At 45.0% G+C, this 21056-nt stretch overlaps 2 protein-coding genes across 2 annotated transcripts; one reads left to right on the top strand and one right to left on the bottom strand.

The window, feature by feature from the left end:
• Positions 1–351: 351 nt before the first annotated feature.
• On the bottom strand, positions 352–9199 carry MESD (mesoderm development LRP chaperone). The gene is made up of 3 exons (XM_064722695.1): positions 8902–9199; positions 4447–4679; positions 352–3732 (listed from the first exon to the last, which is right to left on the bottom strand). The coding sequence occupies exons 1-3, from the start codon at positions 9094–9096 to the stop codon at positions 3468–3470; spliced, it is 693 nt and encodes a 230-aa protein (XP_064578765.1). The 5' UTR covers positions 9097–9199; the 3' UTR covers positions 352–3467.
• An 8938-nt stretch (positions 9200–18137) lies between these two features.
• Positions 18138–21044, top strand: TLNRD1 (talin rod domain containing 1). The gene has a single exon (XM_064722693.1). The coding sequence runs from the start codon at positions 19200–19202 to the stop codon at positions 20265–20267; it is 1068 nt and encodes a 355-aa protein (XP_064578763.1). The 5' UTR covers positions 18138–19199; the 3' UTR covers positions 20268–21044.
• Positions 21045–21056: the final 12 nt, after the last annotated feature.

Genomic DNA, 21056 nt, shown 5'->3' with positions numbered 1-21056 from the left:
CACTTTTTTAATCAGTGTTACTTCCTGATTAAAAAAGGAAATGAGCCACATGTAAAAGAATGGAAATAATTTATAAATCTTACCAGCAACGCATGGAGAACAGTAGCCAAATATCAGATAAAAGTAGGTTGTTCCATAGCTTTACAAAATGGAGTTTTAATTTATGATTTCCTTTTTGGGACAAAACTGAAAGAGCTCAGGAACAGTGACAGAAAAGTAGATTCTCTAAGAAGTCAAGTCTGACCTGACTGTTCAGAGAAGTGCTTTGACCACTCTAAGTTAAGATCAGAAATCCTGTTGTAGTTGTGTCAGAGCAGTTTGAAGAAAAACCCAAATCAACAAAACTCAGAATATTTTTTCCAGTATTTTATTACATAAAAAATTTATTGTCCATAGGAAATTCTTCACAAAGTGCAACCACATCCTGTGTAGCATCACTGACAAACTGTTTTTTCTGAGTAGGACAGCTGGGTTAAAAATTTAACAGTAGCTCAGAAAAGTTAGTTCTAGCACTAGAACAGAGAAGCCACTATGCTGGGAGGAGAAAGGCAGCAGATGTTTCACTGTCATGAAAACAGATGATTTGCCATGTATCTCTGTACAGAACTGGAAAAAAACCCAAGGAAATAATAAGAGCTATAATTACCACCCTACAGGTTGAAATTTGTTTTAAAGGAGGTATCTCAATGTCCTGTATGTGGAACCAAAAAGTCTGTTATTGAAAGCCTGATAAGCCTCCAAAGAAGACTTCATCTCCTGAGGTGAAGGAGATGGAACATTCCTGTTACATAAGTCCTGGACTTATGTAACTTTTGGAGGATATTTATTTAGATATATATATATATATATATATATACATATATACATATATATATATATATATATATATACATATATATATATATATATATATATATATGTATTCATGTGTGTGATAGGGTTTGGGCTTCTTAACTCATCACCAAATATTTAATTATGTAATGCTGTTCCAGGACAAGTGCAAGTCTCTCAAAGACTTGATCAGTTTTAAAAGGCAATTCAGGTTATTCTTGAGTAATGACCTGTGATAGCAGAGAAAGACTGGCTGAGGTAAAGCAGCCAGACTGCCATGTTACACTTACTGGTATATTTCAGTATTTGTTTAGTGTAAAGCATGAAAAAGAGAGAAGAAAAATGGAAGAGTAAAATAAATTTATTTTGTGAAGGCAGCATTTTGTGGTTTATATCAAAAAGCAACTGTCAAGTCATCACACAGATGAAAACCTAAAAAAAAAAAAAACAAACGAAAAAAACCACCCAAACACTTTGAAATTTGATTAAGCTATGTGGCACAAGACTCGCCTGCATTTGGCATGACTGACCCAGAAACAACCAACCAATCAAAAAAAAAAAAAAAGTCAATTGGCTGGTTCAATTTCAACAAAGCTCCTTTTAGCTACAAAGGGGAAAGACCCAATCTACTGTAAATGTAGATTTATGAATGACTGAAGTACCTGTACTCAAAAGCTGGGCTATAGCTATAGTGTAGTAATTGTTTCTCCAACAGTCTGAAACCCAACCTGATCAAAAAGGAAACAACATTAGGAGGAATACAAAACTGCACTTCCATGTCTTTCTGATCAAAATCTGAACAGTCACCTCTATACCATAACTTTGAAAAGCAAAAAGTCCTTAATATTTCATTTTTATAGTTTCATCTGACCTCTGTTCTTCTCTTGAGATGAGAAGCAGTATTGTTTATGAAAGGTGGTGCTAATCCAGATGATAAATTAGTTATGCACAAAAATTGGACTGCACAGCTCAACTATGCAAGTATCACTGAGACTCTTTTCAACTCTTCTTGTTGAAAAAAAAAAGTAATAGTTAATCCTGAAGAAAAAAAATTTAATTTTCCACTCAAACAGGTACAGGCCTGTTTAATGAAGTGTAGCTGCAAAGATTTCTTTAATCTAAATTCATACAAATATAATTAAAATTAAATAAAATGAATCAACTGGAACCTTCATCAACATGATTTAGTCCTTTCATACAGAAACCAAAGATGAGTTAGTCTGCCTCTTGAATACAGAACCAAATGCAGATCTATTTAAAAGGTTTTACTACTCCTCAAAACAGTAAGTTTAGTGACATCTTTTATTTTAGAACAAGGACTCAGTTACAGTTTCATACTTTTGATACTGAAGTATTCCACAAGATCAACCATTATGGTTCAATTAGGCCTTTTATCCAAGTCACTTGGATTTTAGCACCTTAAAGAAAAAGTAACACCATACCAGTATTGAATGAGGACAGCTGGTACTGTGCTCATCCTCTGCAAAATGATGTGGACCACACGACTCGGTGCCTTTTGTCCCTAACTGGTAGTAAGGCAGAAGGGAAACAATTCTAAGCAAAGCATTTGACTGAATACAATCTGAGTAATAATAAAACCTCCCCAATTATACAAAGTATTGGCTCATCTTCAGAGTATTTGAATCAAATGGTCATTTACAATCAATCAAGTCAGTCAGGAATCTGTACCAAGAAAAAAACCCAACCAAAATCTAACCAGATCAGCATCAGTAAGTGATATGTCTGACTCGAAGTTTAACTCTGTGCTAGAGCTTTTTCAAATACATAAACAAACCATTAAATCAGTAAACCAAATTAACTTCAGAGCTAGAATGTTTTTCTTCCAGCTCACTGCCTGAGTAACAGGGCACAAGGAACAGGGGCTTGCACAGGCACAGTCCTTCAGCAGCAGGAGCAGCCTGAGTGCCCTGGATTCATCTTCACTTTCCACCCTGGCACTGCTCGTGCAGGTGCTACAGTTCCATTCACCTCTGCAGGCACAGAGTGTCCCTCCTGCACAGATCTGGAGTGCATGAGCAGAGTTCCTACCTAGCATCCATCACACTGCTAAGCACAGATTTCCTGGGACACATGGGTTGAGTTTATTTTAAACAAACAGGCATTCTAACCAAACATGTCCTAAACCCTGTAATTTCAGGCATCTTTGGCCACTATTCTTTGCTACTTTGGACAGTTTTGTGCCAACTATGTCCATCAAACCATCATCCAAAAGAATCTTTTCACACTGCACTTGGCTCTCAGCAGCAGTGAATCCATGATTTGCACACCCAAGATAGGCACAGCTACTACAGATGAACATCAGTGTATTCTGAGACCATAATTCTTCTTTGCCACTTAAATTAAGTTTGTGATGTTAGACACACAGATTTGTATGCTAGTTTTAAACAACAACAAAAGCATAAAAAAATTACAAACTAAAGCAGTCAATTGCTGCCATGAAGCATTACCTTTCCTGTAACTAAACAAATGGCCGACAGCAATGAGTAAACTGGTGAATTTCAACATAAATTTAAACTTCAGTAGTCTCTGCTTCCTTCCTCCCCAAAAGCCAGAACTCATCAGCAGATTCCCTTCGAGGAGCAGCAGAGCAGGATTCAGTCTGGGCACCGTGGCTGTCATAGCTCCTCTCTCTGGTTGGTGGCTCGGTTGTCCTCTTTGACGCCGTTGGATTTCTTCTCTGTGTCTTTTTTCTTCTTTGCTTTTTCAGGTTTTGTTTTGTTTTTCACTTTCTCACTTCCGTCTGCTCCTTTGCCAGGATAAACCTGACCTTCCAGAGTAACATCTGCACACCTTTCCTGACTGATCAGGAAGTCTTTGATCTCCCAGGCATAGCCGCCATCCCGCAGCATGAAGATGGCTCGATTGGAGCCAACAATAAACCTACAGGAAAAATCCAAATTTTTTCTGTTAACTCTGTGCTTTTCAAACACTTCAGCATTTGCTCAGAGAGCCTCCATAACTGAGGCACATGTTTAAGAGCAAAAAGCTGGTCTAGTTGTTGCCTGGGGATGGGGACAAGAGAACAATCTTCTATGACATTTAAGAATAAAATGCATGAAGTCTATCAATAAGTAACCAAGAAAGTAAGAATAAGGGAACAAATTTAGAACTAGTTTGGCACTATGTAAAATCTACTAATGATTAAATTTGCTTTATACACTTATTGCAACCCTTCTCAGCCTCAATAAAGAGCACAACATTCTTCTGTTTCAAAATTATGCTCTCTGAGAGAGAAAAAGAGTCTCATTTTTTAACAGGGGAACAAAAAGCCTTTTGTGGTGACAAGTCTTCAGAGTGTGATATTTTCCATCAAGCACATAGAGGCAAACTACTGCAGCTAGAACTGATAAATAGCTGAACCATAGTGAGATAAAAAGAATTGGGGCTACACACACACACACACACACACACAGTGCACAAGCATTGAAGAGGTTTCTGCACAACACCACAAATTTTGTAACAACTGACAAAGAAACAGAAACAGTAATGAATTATGGAGATGGAGAACAGCAAAGGATGAACAGCTGAAAAGGTTTTCAGGAAGAAAGAAAGGGTTCTGCAAAGGCAAGAACTTTATCCTTGTGCACAGCTCACCTTTGCACGTCGTAGTTTGCGTTGAAGAGGCTGCCCTGCCACAGGCTGGTGATTTCTTCTGTCTCCTTTTCTGTTGGATCTCCTGACACTGTGACAAACATCATCAAAGTCTTCCCCTTCTTTGTCAGCTGCAGGATGCTTTCAGGCTTGCCTGGATCTATTTTTGAGAAATCTATTGGTGCTGGAGGCCTCTTGTGTTCAGGGAGATCTCCCTCTTCAATGTCATCATCTTTCTGTTTTGAAAATGACAAAGAAGCTTTAAACTCAACTGTTCCACAAATGTAATTTGGGTCTATTTTTAAAATTTATCTCTGTTTAGAGAATAACTGTGCTTTGATAAAATATTTTTTAGCTGAATGATGGAGATTGTGAAACCAAAAGAAATAGTGACTGTTGTTTCAAGATACTTCACCAAGAGTGTTCTTTCCATTTATAACCCTCCCCTGAAAATGATTCACATTTTCATACTGACAAATATTTCAGCCTTAAGGCTATTTCAATACAATTCCATCTATGAAACTCATAAAATGGCATTTTTTCTTCAGTTTCACAGATATTTATTATGCATGCAAGATGAAATGGGAAAGTTGCAATAAAAAGCCTCATACACACATACATGAAAAAACATTCATCTGATGCTGCTTTCAGAGGTCAAAACTCACTTCTGGGAATCATGTGATTGCTTGAGAATTTAAGTTCCCTTACTTTGTGTCTTTAAACAATTAAACCCACAAGAATTTAGATCTTCTGCGTGCTTATGCCACAGAAAGACTTTGATTAAGGGTTTCATGACTTTTCTAATGCACAGATGCAGCTCCCAGCCTGACAACATAATCACCCAGAGTAAATCACTCCCACAAAAAAGAAAAAAGTCAACCTCTTGATGCCTCTGCTGAGGCTGACAGCCATTTAAATATTTGGAAAGGCACAATCAAACTGCTGCCCCTTAAAACAGCTCACAACTCTGAGCTGAATATGGTGACAACTTACATGAAGCCAAAACCTGATTTCTGTAACAGCAAACTTTAAAGTTTATGCACTACAGAACAGAAGCTGTAGGAGGCTTAAATTTTATCCTTTCTTTCCTTACTAATTATGTCTTGGTTTCAATTTTGCAAGACTGGAACATGCTTCAAGTAGTTCACATGCCTTGAAATTTCTGAAATGACTGAACTGGGAGGAAAGGAGAGCCCAAGAAAGTCCCTGCCACCACTAAGTGGTGGCATTATTTTACAGGAGGCCAGAGAATGGTCAGATTGGTAAAGTACTGTGAAAATACAAAATCTCATGTGATTGATTGAAAAACATTCTCTACAATTAAAAGAAGCTTAAGTCTGGTTTGACTAGAGCAAAGCCAGCTTTGCTCTATTCCACAGTTCTGAAAGAAAAAGACAGAAACATTTCCAAATACTCTGTGTGAAATACAGAAACTGACTTTGGACTTAGTGACAGCATGAGCTACTAACATGTATTACCCATTTTTTTCCAAACTACTCAACTAAATGCTCCTTAAGTTATATTCTTTCACTTTGAATGGAAATATTATCAGAAGATGCCAAGAGCTCCCCTAGATGGCATTTATTATTTCCTGTACAAAATGTCACGCAGCTGGGCTTAAAGCTATCTAAAAGGAAAGAAGTGAAGGAAAAGTGTAAGCTTTTGCTTTGAAAAGTCCAGCAGACTGTCCTGGTTTAGGGCAAACTTGGGAGGAAACTTCCTAAGGGGTCCCTCCAGAAAGCAGATTCAAGTGGCCTCTCTCTACTGGTTCAGGAAAAGATTTTCGTGGAGAAAAGTGGAAAGAAACCTTTATTTAAGAAGCAAAGTACTCACAAGCATAAAAATTAATAATATTAAACAATAGATCAACTCACTCAGTCTCCTCTCAGTCCCTCCTGCACTGGAATGCAGTGTCCCAGGCCCTGGTGGTCACAGGCCTGAGCTCCAGTGTTTTCAGTCCAGAGCAGGACCAATCAGTTTGAAGAAAAAGAAAAACCAGTCTGGGGAACTTCTCTGCCCCAGCTAGCTAAAAACTGAGAGCAAAGGAGAGCTCTCTCCTGTCTGTGAGAAGAAAGGCTGAAGCTCCTATCTCTGTGTTTTTGAATTCAGCTGCCTCAGACATCCCACTGCTTCTCCTTCTCCTCCCCCTTCACTCTCAGACCTTGCTTTAAGGGTGCAAAACTTATTTCTGGGTTAACAGATGAATGGGGATACAACTCAGCATCATAAAGTCACCCCAGGACACAGACTCACTCACTTAAACAGTAACACGAGGTTCCAGAAGAAAAGCATTACATAGACACAAGAAAAATTGCATATTCCTTCACTTGCTCCTCTCCTCAGCCCCCATTTTCAGAAATTTCTCATACATGTCCTGCATTTTGATTTTTAAAAGCATTAGTAACATATCTCACTTAACTGCTTTGCCTGTTCAATGATCAGAGTTAAGCCTGGGAAACCCTGAGCTTGTAACACTCATGAACTATTTAAAGTACTTGACATTTCAATAACCAAGAGTCCTCCAGCCCAGATTCTCAGTTCTGTGTCCAGCTCCCCAGGACTCCAGGCTTCAGGCTTCCTTTGCATGAGGAAAATCCCTCGGTGGCTTCATCCAAGCTCTAGCTGTGCAACTGAGCTGCTGAAGCTCCTCTGCCTCTTTGCCCTGCTGCCTATCCCTGTTTTCCACAGAGCCCTCTCCTCGATCAGCAGGCAGTCATGCACAGGGTGCAAGGGGCAGTACCAGACCCTGTGCAGAGGTGGCTGCCCCTGCTGGGAAAGCTGCTGGAGCCACACACACAGCCTTGTGGCTGAACCCAAGCAGGTCACAACCACCATCCTCCAATGGTTTTAGACGAATTTGGAGTAACTTCATTCAGTTGAAAGCAATGACATTTGATTCTGTACAGATCTATGCCCTGTGTCTCCCATTCCCAAGCACAGTTCCTGCTCTTACCCGAATTCACAGTGGCCCCTTTGTTTCTCATCCCACTCCATCAGTGCACTCGTGCCCTTTCTCCTGCTCCACCACCCCCTTGAACCTTTCATGTTCCCTGTGCGTCCTGACCATCCCAGGAGACCAAACAACCCCCAAGTGTTGAGCTCAGTTCCTGCTCTGCTCCGTGTGCCTCTCCCCAGGGACACCCCAGCCCCAGCAGTGACTCCCCAGCTGCTCTGCCACATCTGCATTTGTGCAGCACAGCCTGACCTGGATCAGAGACCTGCCCCAGCTGAAAAGGAAAAACCCTCCAGAGCCTCCTGACCTGCCCACTAGGGCTGGAGCAGAATACACAGTCAACAGTTCAACAGCATTAACTTGAGTCTTCCTTTCAGCCATCTCATTAATAAGAGATGCTCACCTTTTAAGGTTTTTTTTTTTCTACAAGGCCAAATTTGGTTCAAGTTGGGCAATATGAAGCACTGATTTTTTGGAAGCTGGGCCTGCTGGGTCCTTGGCTGATACTACTAACAGAAAAGTGAACTTTGAGCCTTTTATTAATTTTATTTCAAATTTTAACTCAATTTTCTAAGCACTGCCTTTCCTAAAGGGATATATGGAGTAACAATCCATGGAATAAGCAAGTCCATAACCTGCCAACCAGGATCAAAGCAGGCATCCATACTTCCTCTTACTTTATCTATAATTCACATACAAGACACACTTCACCTTGACTTAGAGCTGCAACTGGTGTTACATAAAACACAAGTTTTCTCTCTATTATTTCTTCCAGGGCTTTTTGCAAAATATTCCAGAGAAAAACCTCACGGGAAAGAATAAATTACAGTGAGGAGTGCTCTGGCATTTATCAGAAGATGATGGAATAAAACATAGTGAAAAGAACCCAACAGTGGCATGACAACCACATGGAGAAAAGAGTGATGGGAAACCGCCAAGGAAAGTTAAGCCAGCGGGCTGATAAGAATGCAAACGACGAGATAGAGCTGGAATTAGAAGTTGTTACTATGAGGAAAGATAGGAAAGAAACACCAAACCAAAACAACGTATCTACCCTGTAAACGTGAAATTAATACGCTTTCTGGTATCCACCCCTCAGTCACACAATGTGTATCGCTCAATACTTGGAAAGAACCAGACTTTTCAGGCAGGCGAGGCTGCTGGCAGACACCGAGCCCCGGGCTGGGTGCTGGGGCTCTGGGAAGGCGGGACAGGGCCAGCAGGGCAGGGCAGGCTGAGGGCCGCTCGCCCGACTCTGAAACCCCCCCACACGGACCCGGAGCCTCGGAGGGAGGAATACGGCACCGGCCACCCTCCACCAGGCTCGGGGCTCCCTCCCGCCCGGTCCCGACCAGGCCCGGGGATTCCCCCCTGCCTAGGACCGGGCAGAGCGGCCGCTGCCCCGCGGAGCTGCCCCGGCCCGGCCCGGCCCCGCCGCCCCCCGGCTCCGCGGCGCTCCCTCCGCGTGCTGCGGGCGGACACCGCCGGCCCGGCGCCTCCCGCACCTCCCACTGCTCCAGCAGCCGGGCCATGTCCGCGTCGTTGTAGTCCCGAATGTCCTTCTTCTTGGGCGGCCGCTTCCCCTCGGAGCCGCCGCTCGCGGCCGCCGCGCTCAGACACAGCGCCAGGGCCAGCAGCGCCCAGCCCGCGGCCGCCGCCATCTTCTGCCGCTGCCGGGAAGGCGGCTCCGGCTCCCTCATGGGCGGGGGCAGCGCGGCCGGGCCGGAGGCGGAGCTGGAACGGGAGCGGGGCGGGATGGATCGGGCGGTGGGAGGAGGAGCTGGAAGGGCAGCGGGATGGGATGGGTCGGTCGGGAGGAGGAGCTGGAAGGGCAGCAGGGCTGATCGAACCGGGAGGAGGAGCTGGAAGGCAGCGAGGAGGATCGGGCCGGGAGGAGGAGCTGGACAGGCGGATCAGGCCGGGCTGGGCGCGGCCCGGGCCGGGTCCCCGGAGCGGCCGGCGTTGACGGGCACTGCCGGCCACCGCCGCCGCCTCCCCGGGTGCCGCTATCCCCGCACTAAGCCCCGCTCCAGGCGGAGCAGCCCCGGTGCGGTCCTGCAGGGCCCGGGCAGCGAGTGAACGTTGGGCACTGAGAGGTTTAAACGAGTAAATAAATGATAGGCCTGGCATCTAAACTGTGTGGTTGCTTCTTTTTTTAAAAAAAAAAAACAGGATGAAAAGTATCTGGGTTTGCTGATCTGGGCCCATTGCATGAGTCTTCTGATTTTGACTACTGTCTCAGCAACATTAAGTTTCTAAAAGAAAACTATTAAAATGAATGCTGTTTGCTACTAAAATACAACTCCAGAACATCTGACCACTACAACAACGTATTAAGATAGGGGTTTTTCTTTGTACAGGCTGTTTTTCCATTATCTAAACCAAATTACATGCATGGATGTCTGCACAGCCTTATCTCACTCCAATCTTCATTTTTTCCTCATGGCAGCATTTTAATTACAAATAGCACAATCTTCTACCTTTCGCCTTGGATTCCAATAAGTTTAAACTTGGGAATTCAGGGAAGCATCACAGTTATTGCTGCTGGTATATATTTAATGCAGTCTGATTAGTGAAGAGGCTGCTTTTCCATTTCAGCATTGAAGGTAGACCCAGGTTCAGAGCAGAGGAACTAATTCTGTTGAGAACTCTTCAGCCCCAATTCTGTTACTGTATCATGGAATGCTGTAATGGTTTGGGTTGGAAGGGACTTTAAGATCACTAGTATCAAACACAGATGATCCAGTTCTGGTCGTGTAATGAACCAGGAGCCCATTGCCTTTATGGGCAAGGTGTGCACATAGAAAACACAAGCAGTCAGGAGGCAGAGGTGTGGGTTTGGGGGGCTCTCCAAAGCCTGGCTGACTCTTGAAGTGAGCAGGGAGAACACCAGGGAGACACAGCACCTGAAGGAGCAGCTTGCCAAGCACATGAACCATGAGAAAGAGCAGAGGAGGATGTGGGATCCAGGATTTCAGCACCCCCAGAACCAACCAGCCTGGGCTGCAGGCTCCATGTGTTTTATAACATTTCAGACACGCTGCCAGTGCCTGAGGAACAGGAAGCAGCCCAGAGCTATTCGTGGAGCTTGTTAAATGTACATAACTGAAACAGGGTTTAGACAAGTACTTCTCACAGAGCTGTCCAACACCAGAGCCACTAATGAGCACATTTGCTCGGTGATCTCTCATTAAATATAATGAACATCAGGTATACTATATCAGATTGCTGTGATTAATGAGGTTTTACTGAAATAGGTTTCTGCTAACTTTTGTTATTACTGGATCGTGTATACATTCACTGGAAAAAAAAAAAGATTCTATCTTGCAATGCTGGACTTGAAGTGTAAAATGTTTTCCTTGAATTTCTACTAGGAAATATTTTCTTCAATTCTGTTTTTTCTTGTTAGAACAAACTAACCCAACTTACTTTCTTTAATATCTGATACTACATTCAGATACAGATCTCAAAAGTAACCTGATTCCCTTTGGTGGGTGAACAAGTTGTTCAGGATACCCAGCACTGCACCAACAAAATGATACATTTCATTGTCGTGCCAATAAAAGCTTTCATTTGAAAAGGAGATAGTTTTCATGCTTGGCTCTGACTTTGCAACTACCTCTGTTCAGGCAAAATTCTGTGTCTGGGAAGACTCGTTCAAGTCTGCTGCTCGTGGGGTCAGCTGCAGGACAAACACCTGCTCAGCCCCTGCCCTCTGCTCTTCCTCTTTCCATGCAAGAAACAAACACAATGCAGCACACACCACCAACAGCAGCAAATTAAATTGCATTCTCTTTTATTGAAGCACAGTGTGTTGATCAGAGCATCCACTGAATCATGCCAATATGATTATTATAGCTTAAGCATCGTCACATTTCCTAAGAGTTTTTATAGTCCTAGCAGCTAACACTATCAGGATTGCAATACAGAATATCAGAGAATACATGGCTACTTTCATTGTAGATTGTGAGGGTAAGGTGGTAAATACTTTACCTTGTAGCTAAAAGTCCCGTCTAGTCATGCCAGGGAAGGTCTCAAGCAGTGACTGTCATTTTTGCTTCTGCTACACTCAAGTTTAATTAGTATTACACTTAAGTATAAAGTTATATTTTACCAGAAATGCAAATCTACCTTCCCTTGTAAACTGTTTTCATTACTGAGTAGGGCTGGGCAAAGCTGTAATATGAGAGCATTCAGGATGTTCTGTTAATGAAGTTTTAAATTATCTCTTTTTTCCCATTTTTGGAACTATATTTGCGCAAAATCTATTTTCCATACCATTCTTTCTCATGAGTTGGGAGAAAAATGTGAATTTTTAACTGCCAAAAGCTCTCTCAAGTCTTAGCTGCTGGTGGAGTTTTATATGCAATTTTCTATTTTAAAGTGGATTCCTATTTGTCACATTTTACTTTTCTTTGCAAATACAGCGCAGCAGAATCTTAAAGCTTGTTCCTTGACAATCCTTGGAATTAAACCTTAGAAAGAACAGAGAACTTGACTTCATTAAGGAAAAGGCAGCGCCTGCCTTCCTGGAAGGACATACAGACAATTAAGACAGAAGATCAGCCCTAAGCATGCAGAAGGGACAATGAACATGCAAGGGCTGCCTGCTATCAGCATTTGCTGTGTCTGGCAGAATCAATTCATTTCAAGAACTCTACTGGCACAGAAGGATGTTTAATAGAAGCCCACATGAATTAAATGTTGTGCAAGGCAGCCTTGCAGTGGCAATTTTGGATGCAAGTGTTGAGATGTCCCAGCATTCAGCATATTCTTCCCTGTTTAAAAGCACTATCATACATTTTACAGAATGTCAGGTTGTTATGAGTTATTTGCAGTAAAACATTCAAAATTATTGTTTTCATAGGTCAAATTATCTCAAGTACCTTAAATGTTCCCCTGCAGAGAGAATCTAATGCCCGAGCTCTCATGCACAGACAGTGCATTTGTAATCCAACCCTCTGAATTTACTCACAGGCAAAATTAAACTTGAAGAATCAGACCTGAACATGCCATCTTTAAAAACAAGAAAATGTCTTGGATAAAAAGCAGCACAGCAAGCAGAACATGCTGTCATCTAGAGCGTGAACATTTGAATAATTCAGAATAATTTCAGTCCTCAATTTAATTTCATGCGTAAGACAAGCACACTTACTTGCCATCTATTAAAAGAATACAAATGTTTGTTCCACAGCTTGTCAGATCTTGAATTCCTGAATCCAATTAAAAAACTAAGTCTTTAATTCAAAATTTTCCCAGATTAAGGATTAACTATGATGATTCTGACATGAAATTCTAATTCAGGTACTAACCTTGAAATTCAGATTCTGATTTGAGCTTTGAACATAAAATAAATCTTTACCGTGAATTTGTGTTATCCTGTGCACATGCATTTTATAAATTAAAATTCATTGATGGAATGGAGATGTCTGATAAATGACATCACAGCTTTGTGTCATTACCTGCCTGCTCAGGGCTGGGGAAGGGGTATGATGCTTGTCTACTCAACTACATTAAAACTATACAGTGTGATCCTTAAATTCAGAAACACCACAGAATGTTCCTCTTAGTACTCATCTTAATGCAGGATTTGCTACGGATCTGTGCTGGTTAAAACTATGTACTGGTTACACAATTTAAAGTTACCCTATTAAGAAAAGAATTACATTAAATCCATGTCAAAGATTTACACAGCTCCCACAGGAATTCCATTTATAGTCTAATTTTCAGAATCTAAATGAAATTAATTTTGTAGTCCCAATTTCATTTTAGGTTTACAGGTCAGTTTTGGCCCCTACATCTAATGTAAGTAATACATTACATGAACTTCAGATGAATTAGAGGCGCTAAGCTTAAACTGTTAATGACCAGCAGCCCTGCTAAGAGAACACAGAGAGAGGCACAATGAGAGCAGTGTAGGACCAGAGACTCCTGTGAAAACATCTATTAAACTTCTCTCACAATACATTATAAGAGGGCAGGGAGGGGAGAAACCCAAACCCTTCTGTAGAGTAGTACAGCTGCAGGACAGAACATAGAACCAGAAGTGCAGTTCAGGAAGGGTGGGCCCTTGCACATTTTGTTCAAAATACCATGTTCTCCTTTGATGTCAAAAAAACCCAGACACAGGAGTCTAAGGGAGGGTCCTGGAGTCCTGTTTATGCTGGACCACTGGAACCAACAGCATTTGGCATTCTTGCATTGAGTGCTCCTGAGTTTCAAGGCTACAAACGTGCCTCTGGCCCTTTTCACCTGCTCCAGGAGGGAGAAGGGACACAAAGAGCAGCATGACACCTCCTGGGCACCAGCCCCGAGACACACAAGGTGCAGGATGGATGTCTGTGTGTGCAGATGGCAGGCAAGAACAAGGAGCAAAAAGCCATTATTGGCTGTATTCACATAAAATATGGCACAGCTGTCCATTCAGTGCAAGAGGAGTTTTGTAGCTGCATTTTCCTTTTCGTAAATATGTGTCTCTTCTCCGCGTTGATGTATTAAATATCCATGGTAACAGCAGGGGACAACCAATTGATTATATACAGCAAGTGGTGAAAACAGTGCAATAAATAATGAATAAAAGGACAACAAAAGAAAACCTCTTTTGCTGTATTACCTTTCAGCCGAGAAACAGGAACTGACCACCATCCCACTACTGGGATGTTTACATTAATGTTGTTTACATAATAAATTTGTTCTTACCTTTGATACTGTGGTTTTGACTATGCCATGTTAAAAAAAGAACAAACACAAACCACTACATCAGAACACCAGATTAATTAAACCTGTATGTGAAAGCCCACCCACTATCCTAAAACCTATTTATTTATAGACAAAAGAAACAAAACTTGTGACTGTGTTTGCACTTTGCTGTCTCAAATGCCTAGTTAACTGTTCCTCCAGATCCGTGTTTTTGGCTACAGGCAGACCAGTTCTCAGGTTGCATCCCAGTGCATCGACCATGGCCACCTCTGCAGACCCGAGACAGACCCAGACCTCACAGCTTAATCTCTCATGAAGTAATGGCTGTAAGCACTGACCACAAAACACTTACTCAGCACCAAAGCATTTAAGACAAAATAGATCTCAAGAACAATAAGCTGGTCATTTTTGGAAACTTGCCTTTCCTTCTGTGTGACTTCCACTGCTGCAGAGAGGAAGGCCCATCTTCATCCACCCTCTTCTGCAAACTCTGCCTTGGTATTGGAAGTATTTCTTTCATCAGTCCCTGCAAACTTTATCCTCCTATGATTTTCAGTTTACAGCCTGACAAACCAGCTGCATCCCTCAGAACTGGAGCTATCATTCCTGTAATTACCACCTCATGGGTTTAGTCACATACAGCTGACACAGGGGAACCACTGAATTGCCTTTTATTCCTTCATCAGCTAGCTCCCTATTAGGTTAGATCAATACATCTATACAGGAAAGTAATATAAAGAAGTACAACCCACCATATAGTAACTTCCTCTCACCCACCTGGCCACATAGAGTGCTCATGAAATTATTACAACTTGGTATTCTTCAGCTATTACTCAACACTGGCAAAAATCAATTCCTCCTTCACAATAAAATATTTTACTAAGCAATAAAAGGGCCAGGTCCTTTCAGACGATTCAGGAAAGAAGACTTCAGCCTCCAGATTCTGTTGTACTAAGCACAATGCAAAATAAAGATCAATGTGACAAAAGAAGAGCTCATACAAGTAAGCCAATCTTCTGTACACTACTAAGCCACATTAAAAAGCCTTTTAATCCCTTGTATCTGACAATGCCTGCTGGTTTGAACCCCAGAGAGTTAATTCATTCAGACTCTGGCAGTGAAATCTTTTCAAAGCCAAACATGGCCACATGATTGTCACATCATCCAAGTTTTTACACCAGTTCAGTGAGCTGCCCAAGCCCCCTGGATCACCTTTGCACTGAAATAAATGGGTATAAACCCATCCTCCTTGAAAGAGATGTGCAGAAGACTTAGAAGGAAATACCTACCCAAACATCACTGAGTACAAGTCTCAGAGATGCATGTACTGGCACTTTAAAGCACATACCTTGCTCAGGTACCAGCCCAGGAGAATCCACCTCCAAGGCTGCCTTTTAGAATAAGACTGCATGTTCATGGGAAACAGACTAAGAGGGACTCCAGCTAGGCCAGGAGTACCTAGGCAGCAACCCTGAAGTCTGCAGGATGGATCTCACAGGGACCTGCTCCAGGAAAAGCCACTTGCATGGTAAAAATGACTAATGAAGGTGGTATTTTTATATTATTTTTTCAAGAAGCAAAAGTCAAGTCACTCTTCCCCAAACATTTAATATGCAGAAAAACTGAACACTCAGGGCTACTATGGGAGGACAATGGCATTTGGCAAGACTTCCTTGGACACTGTCCACATGCAACACCTACCACAGGACAAAAATTACCAGTTTTCCCCCTGGCTAATACTGAGGCAGATAAAGACTGGATCAGTCTGGTGGATGGGTTATAAGAGCTAGAAAAAAATTTGCTTTATATTGTAGCAGTTACTAAGAGCTCTGGTCAGGAACTGCCATGGTTAAGGCCCAGCTGGGTTTCTGTGGAGGGAGACTGGTGCAGGAGGCACTGCAGGACCTGTCCAAACCAAGGATCTCTCCCCTTTGTCCTTGGGGAATGGCACAAATCACACAGAGCATCATGGCAGGCAGCAGCATCTAAAAATGGAAAAGATTATTAGGTCATGTAACACCTCTTCTAGCCAGGGATGAGACCTACGTTTTCTAAAATGAAATCTTTCAAACCCTAATTAAATGTAGTCAATCCTCATTAAAGATAAACTAGGTTAATATTTATGAGAGACATTCCTTGTGCTGCATACTATCTAACCTCATTTAAAGATGTATCTGGAAATACTTTGAAATACAGTTCAGCTGGCTTCTTCTGCCCATTGATTTTTATTTTTCAGAGTACTCTGAAATCATTCCTATTTATACTTTTGAAAACAAGTCGCTGGCAGTAAGCCAAAATTGTTTAGGCCCAAATCATGACCTTCCTTGAAACTGCTATAATCTGACTCAAGTAAACAGAATTTCCCTCACACTGTTTTTGTGAGGAGGGATGGGTGGAGAACTGCCCTATTTTTGACACACCCATAGACCAGAATCTACCCCTTTCCTCAAGCCTGGCTTTATGGCAAGGGCTTCCTTTGCCCCCCAAATATGTACACCCTGTTAACCCCCCACTTTCACATCTCTGTTCATCCTGCTCTACAATGAGAAGGCCAAAGGTTCTTCTAGCTAATGGCAAAGATTATGTGCAAATAAAGTTGTCTGAAGTTCTTTAAATGTATGGAATCCATTTGGTGGACTCTGTTTGTGCCAGGGTATTGTTGGATCTGACCTGCAACTGCAAGTGAGGAATCTGGTTCAATTTCCATTTATTTCAAGGTCACTTATACCCCTGCAGCAGTAGGAATGTAGGATGTTAACTGTGAATTGGGACAAATGTACTTCTGGAGCTCTGTAACATCTGTAACTAATGCTGAATGCATTGTAAATGCCTAGAATTAATGGCTGACTTAAAAAGAGAATTCTGATTGAAAGGAACAAAATAATGATATTATTTGGCTGCAGCTTAAGCTACAGCAAAATACGTAACAAATCTAAGATGTGGTTTCAACATGGGTTTGGATTAATCAGAATTATATCGATGCCAATACTGTACAACAGGACAGAATCTGATGTGTGCCTCAAGTTTACTGAGCGTGACATCTTGCTTTTGACAAGAATAATCTCAAAAAGTTCTCCGTGTGCTGCAGAATGGAAACAGATCAGAGGAAGTCTTTGTAGAGCTTTCAGTGCACAGCAGTGTCAGTAGGTTTACATTTCCCCTGCTGAAGTCTAATAAACAGTAACCAGTGTTCAAACACAGCGACAGAAACGGGAGAGCAACAGACCAAATTCGTCTTCATTGGTTTAAAATCTGGGTCAGGGCCTGTGCTGAGAGCAGTATTTGAGTGTAAAGAAAGCTGCGGCAGTTCCCCATCCCGCGTTTCCAGCGCTCCCGTTTCAGCATGGCCAGCCCGGCCCGGGTACCGGAGCCCGCGGGATGAGCGAAGCGGGCCCGCGCTCCGAGCCGCGCTGCCCGGGGCTCTGTCACAGGAACGGGTTCTGCCCCCCGGCCCGGGACAGCCGCCCGCGGGCCGGGAGCTCCGAGCGGAACGCCACACTCACCTGGCGGGCTGCCCGGGGCAGGGAGCGGCACCTGGGCCGGGCCGGGCCGGCTCCTCGCTCCCCGGTATCCGACAGCTCCGTGCGCCCCGGGCCGCGCTGTCCGGCTGCCTCTCGCCTTCCTCCCAGCGGCCTCTCCCTCGGGCACCGCCGCAGTGTGTGCACTGGCGGAGCCCCTCCGGAGCCCCGCGCGGCGGGGACGGGGCAGCGGCGGGGACGGGCGGGCGGTGCCGGCGCTGCTGCCCCCTCCGCCTGGGAGGAGCGAGCGGCGGCGGGCGCGGAGCGGCGGCGGGGGGAGGGCAGGATTTAAACGAAGGGCGGTGACACCGCACAAAAGATTTCGATAGGCTCAAGTGAGGTTACAGCAAAGGCAGCGGGGCGGGGGAGCTCCCCCGGAGCCGTGCAGCGTCTGGCTGGCAGCGCCGTCGCAGCCGCCGCTTCCCAGTAGTTTGTCTGAAAGCCTGAGAAAGGGATTTAAACGAAGATTTCCTACCCCTTTTTTTTTTTTTTTTTTTTTCTTTTTCTTTTTTTCCCTCCCTGGGAGTTGGCCGCTCAGCCAGGGAAGATGGCAGGAGGAGCGCAAGGCCGGGCGGGTCGCAGCATCCGCGGCTGCAGCCCGCGGCCACCACCCTTGTTTGCGGGAAGAGCCTAAGTTGGTGCGGCGGCGCCACCGCGGGAGCCGGCGAGGAGGGCCCGGGGCGCAGGGGATGGACGGCGGCGGCGGGGAGCGAGCGCGCAGCGCCCGCGTGAATGATCGCGGCAGGAAGGAGTGAGGCAGCGGCAAAGGAAGGGGAACGGATCCGCCCGCCCGCCCCAGCACCCGGATCCGGTGGAGCTTTTTTTTTTTTTTACCCCCTCCTCTCTTTCTTCTTTATTTTTTTTTTTCCGTTCCCCCCACGCTCCCCCGCGTCCCGGCTCCCCGCCGTGCCCCTCTCCCCTCCCGGGCCGGCTCCCCGCGGGTGCGCGGCGGGGCCGTGCGGGGCGGGCGGGCCACACCCTCCGCGGCGCTTCCTGCGAGCCGGGGCCGCGGCGGGCGCCGGGGGCGGCACATGGTGCGCAGCCGCCGCCCCTCCGGCCCCTGCGAGCTGCGCCCGGCGGGCGCTCCCCGAGCGGAGGCGCCGGGGGCGCGGTAGCAACTTGGAGGGCTGCGCCCCTGCCCCAACTCCGCGCGGCGGAGGAGCGTCCCTGAGGTACCGCGTCCGCTGAAGGGAACTTCGCGCAGGATCCCGCAGGCGGCGAGCCGGACGAGACGGTGGAAGGAAGGCGAGCCAGCGTGCGAGAAGGAAAGGAGAAAAAAAAATACGTATTTGTAGCTAAAGGATGCCAGACCGGGGCCCGGGGGCGCCCGGCGAGCGCCGCCCCGCCGCGGGAGCGCCGTAGGAGCGGAGGCTGGCGCCGGAGCGGGGCGGGCGCCCCGGCCGAGCTCGCTCCCCGAGCGGCGGCAGCCCCGGCGCCCAGAGCCTTTTCTTGCCTCCCGGCGATTAATGGAATGATGTTGCGGAAAAGGCAGAGCGATCCTGCCGGGCTCAGTCGGGACTGCTCGGGCGGCGGCGGAGGCGGCAGCAGCGGGGTAGCGAGCGGCATGCGAGTGCCCCCCCGGCGCTATGGCTAGCGGTGGCTCCGGCAAGTCCAGCAGCGAGGTCTCCGGCGGCGGCATCCCCAGCAGCAGCTCCCTGCAGAGGAAGAAGCTCATCTCTATCTGCGACCACTGCAAGATCAAGATGCAACTGGTGGCCGATCTGCTTCTGCTGTCGAGCGAGACCAGGCCGGTGAACACCGAGAGCCTGTCTGTCTTCGGTGAGTCCTTTGAGAAGTGCAGGGACACGATCATTGCCAGGACCAAAGGACTCTCCATCTTGACCCATGACGTCCAGAGCCAGCTCAACATGGGACGCTTCGGGGAGGTGGGAGAAAGCCTGATGGAGATGGGGGAGCTGGTGGTCTCCCTGACCGAGTGCTCTGCCCACGCTGCCTACCTGGCTGCAGTGGAGACTCCGGGGGCCCAGCCTGCCATGCCTGGCTTGGTGGATCGCTACAAGGTGACCCGATGTAGGCATGAGGTGGAGCACGGCTGCGGGGTCTTGAAGACCACCCCTTTGGCAGATATGAGCCCTCAGCTCCTGCTGGAGGTTTCTCAGAACATGTCCAAGAACTTGAAATTCCTGACAGACGCCTGCGTGCTGGCCAGTGAGAAATCCAAGGATAAATTTGCTAAGGAGCAGTTCAAACTCAGTGTCAAATGTATGAGCACCAGCGCCTCTGCCCTCTTGGCCTGTGTCAAGGAGGTCAAGACCTCGCCCAGCGAGCTGACCAGGAACCGGTGCGTCTTGTTCAGTGGACCTTTGGTGCAGTCCGTCTATGCTCTGGTGGGCTTTGCCACTGAGCCCCAGTTTTTGGGTAAAGCTGCCACCATTAATCCAGAGGGCAAAGCTGTGCAAACTGCCATCCTAGGAGGAGCCATGAGCGTGGTATCTGCTTGTGTGCTCCTGACCCAATGCCTCAGGGATATCGCCCAACACCCCGAAAGTAGCACCAAAATGAGCGATTACAGGGAACGGTTGAGGAACTCAGCTTGCGCCGTCTCGGATGGCTGCAACCTGCTATCTCAGGCACTAAGAGAAAGATCTTCACCCAGGACTTTACCGCCAGTGAACTCCAATTCTGTGAATTAACCCCCACATCTTCTGTTTAGATCCCAGTCATTGCTAAAGGAAAATAATATCCCACCTCCTCACCCCTTTTTTGTATACCAAAGAATTTGCTTGGATGAGCCCAATCCTTTGATTTCATGTGGTGAAGATGCAGAACGTATTCAAACTATATGTACTAATAAAGGTAGCCAGTTTTGGCTTCTTTTTATTTTACTTTAAAGTTAAGCAAGTATCTGCAGATAAATTTTCCTTTATTCAACAAGGTCTTCACACAAGTGGTAAAACTGTTTCAAAGTTTTTTATATTTGGGGAGGTGGGGGTATCTTAGAAAAAGGAGAAAAAAAAAGAGCTTTAATCGCGCTGGGTGCGGTTTTTAAAGTTTGTCTTGTCTTGTCTTCCGAAATTTCCCTTCTAAATTTTGCTGTTCGGTTGTGCAGGAAAAAGGTTACCTCAGTTCTAACTCATTTAAAAAAATGAAAAAACCCAACAACACATAGATGATGGATGTAGCTACTATTTTGTTTGTTTTTGTTTTGTATGACTTTTTTTTATTTTGCATCAAGTGTTAGGTTAGAAGTGCATTTGGTGTGTAGGAGTGGAAGGACTGGAGGTTGTGGATTATGTTTTCCATGTGTTGATTTCCAAACTGGGGGAAAAGCTACTGTGAGTGTTTAAACAAACAAACAAAATTACACTATAACAAAAGTGATTTTTAATTTTTTTCCAATGTCAGTTTTTATCTTGCATGTACTGGAGTATTTATTTCATCTATTAAAATGTTATGTTTCTCAGATGCTTTTCTGTGAATCT

Source organism: Zonotrichia leucophrys, chromosome 10 (genome assembly GCF_028769735.1).
Source record: "Zonotrichia leucophrys gambelii isolate GWCS_2022_RI chromosome 10, RI_Zleu_2.0, whole genome shotgun sequence".
Taxonomy (NCBI): domain Eukaryota; kingdom Metazoa; phylum Chordata; class Aves; order Passeriformes; family Passerellidae; genus Zonotrichia; species Zonotrichia leucophrys.
The sequence above is the reverse complement of the archived record's forward strand: the minus strand, read 5'-3'. Positions and strand labels throughout refer to the sequence as shown.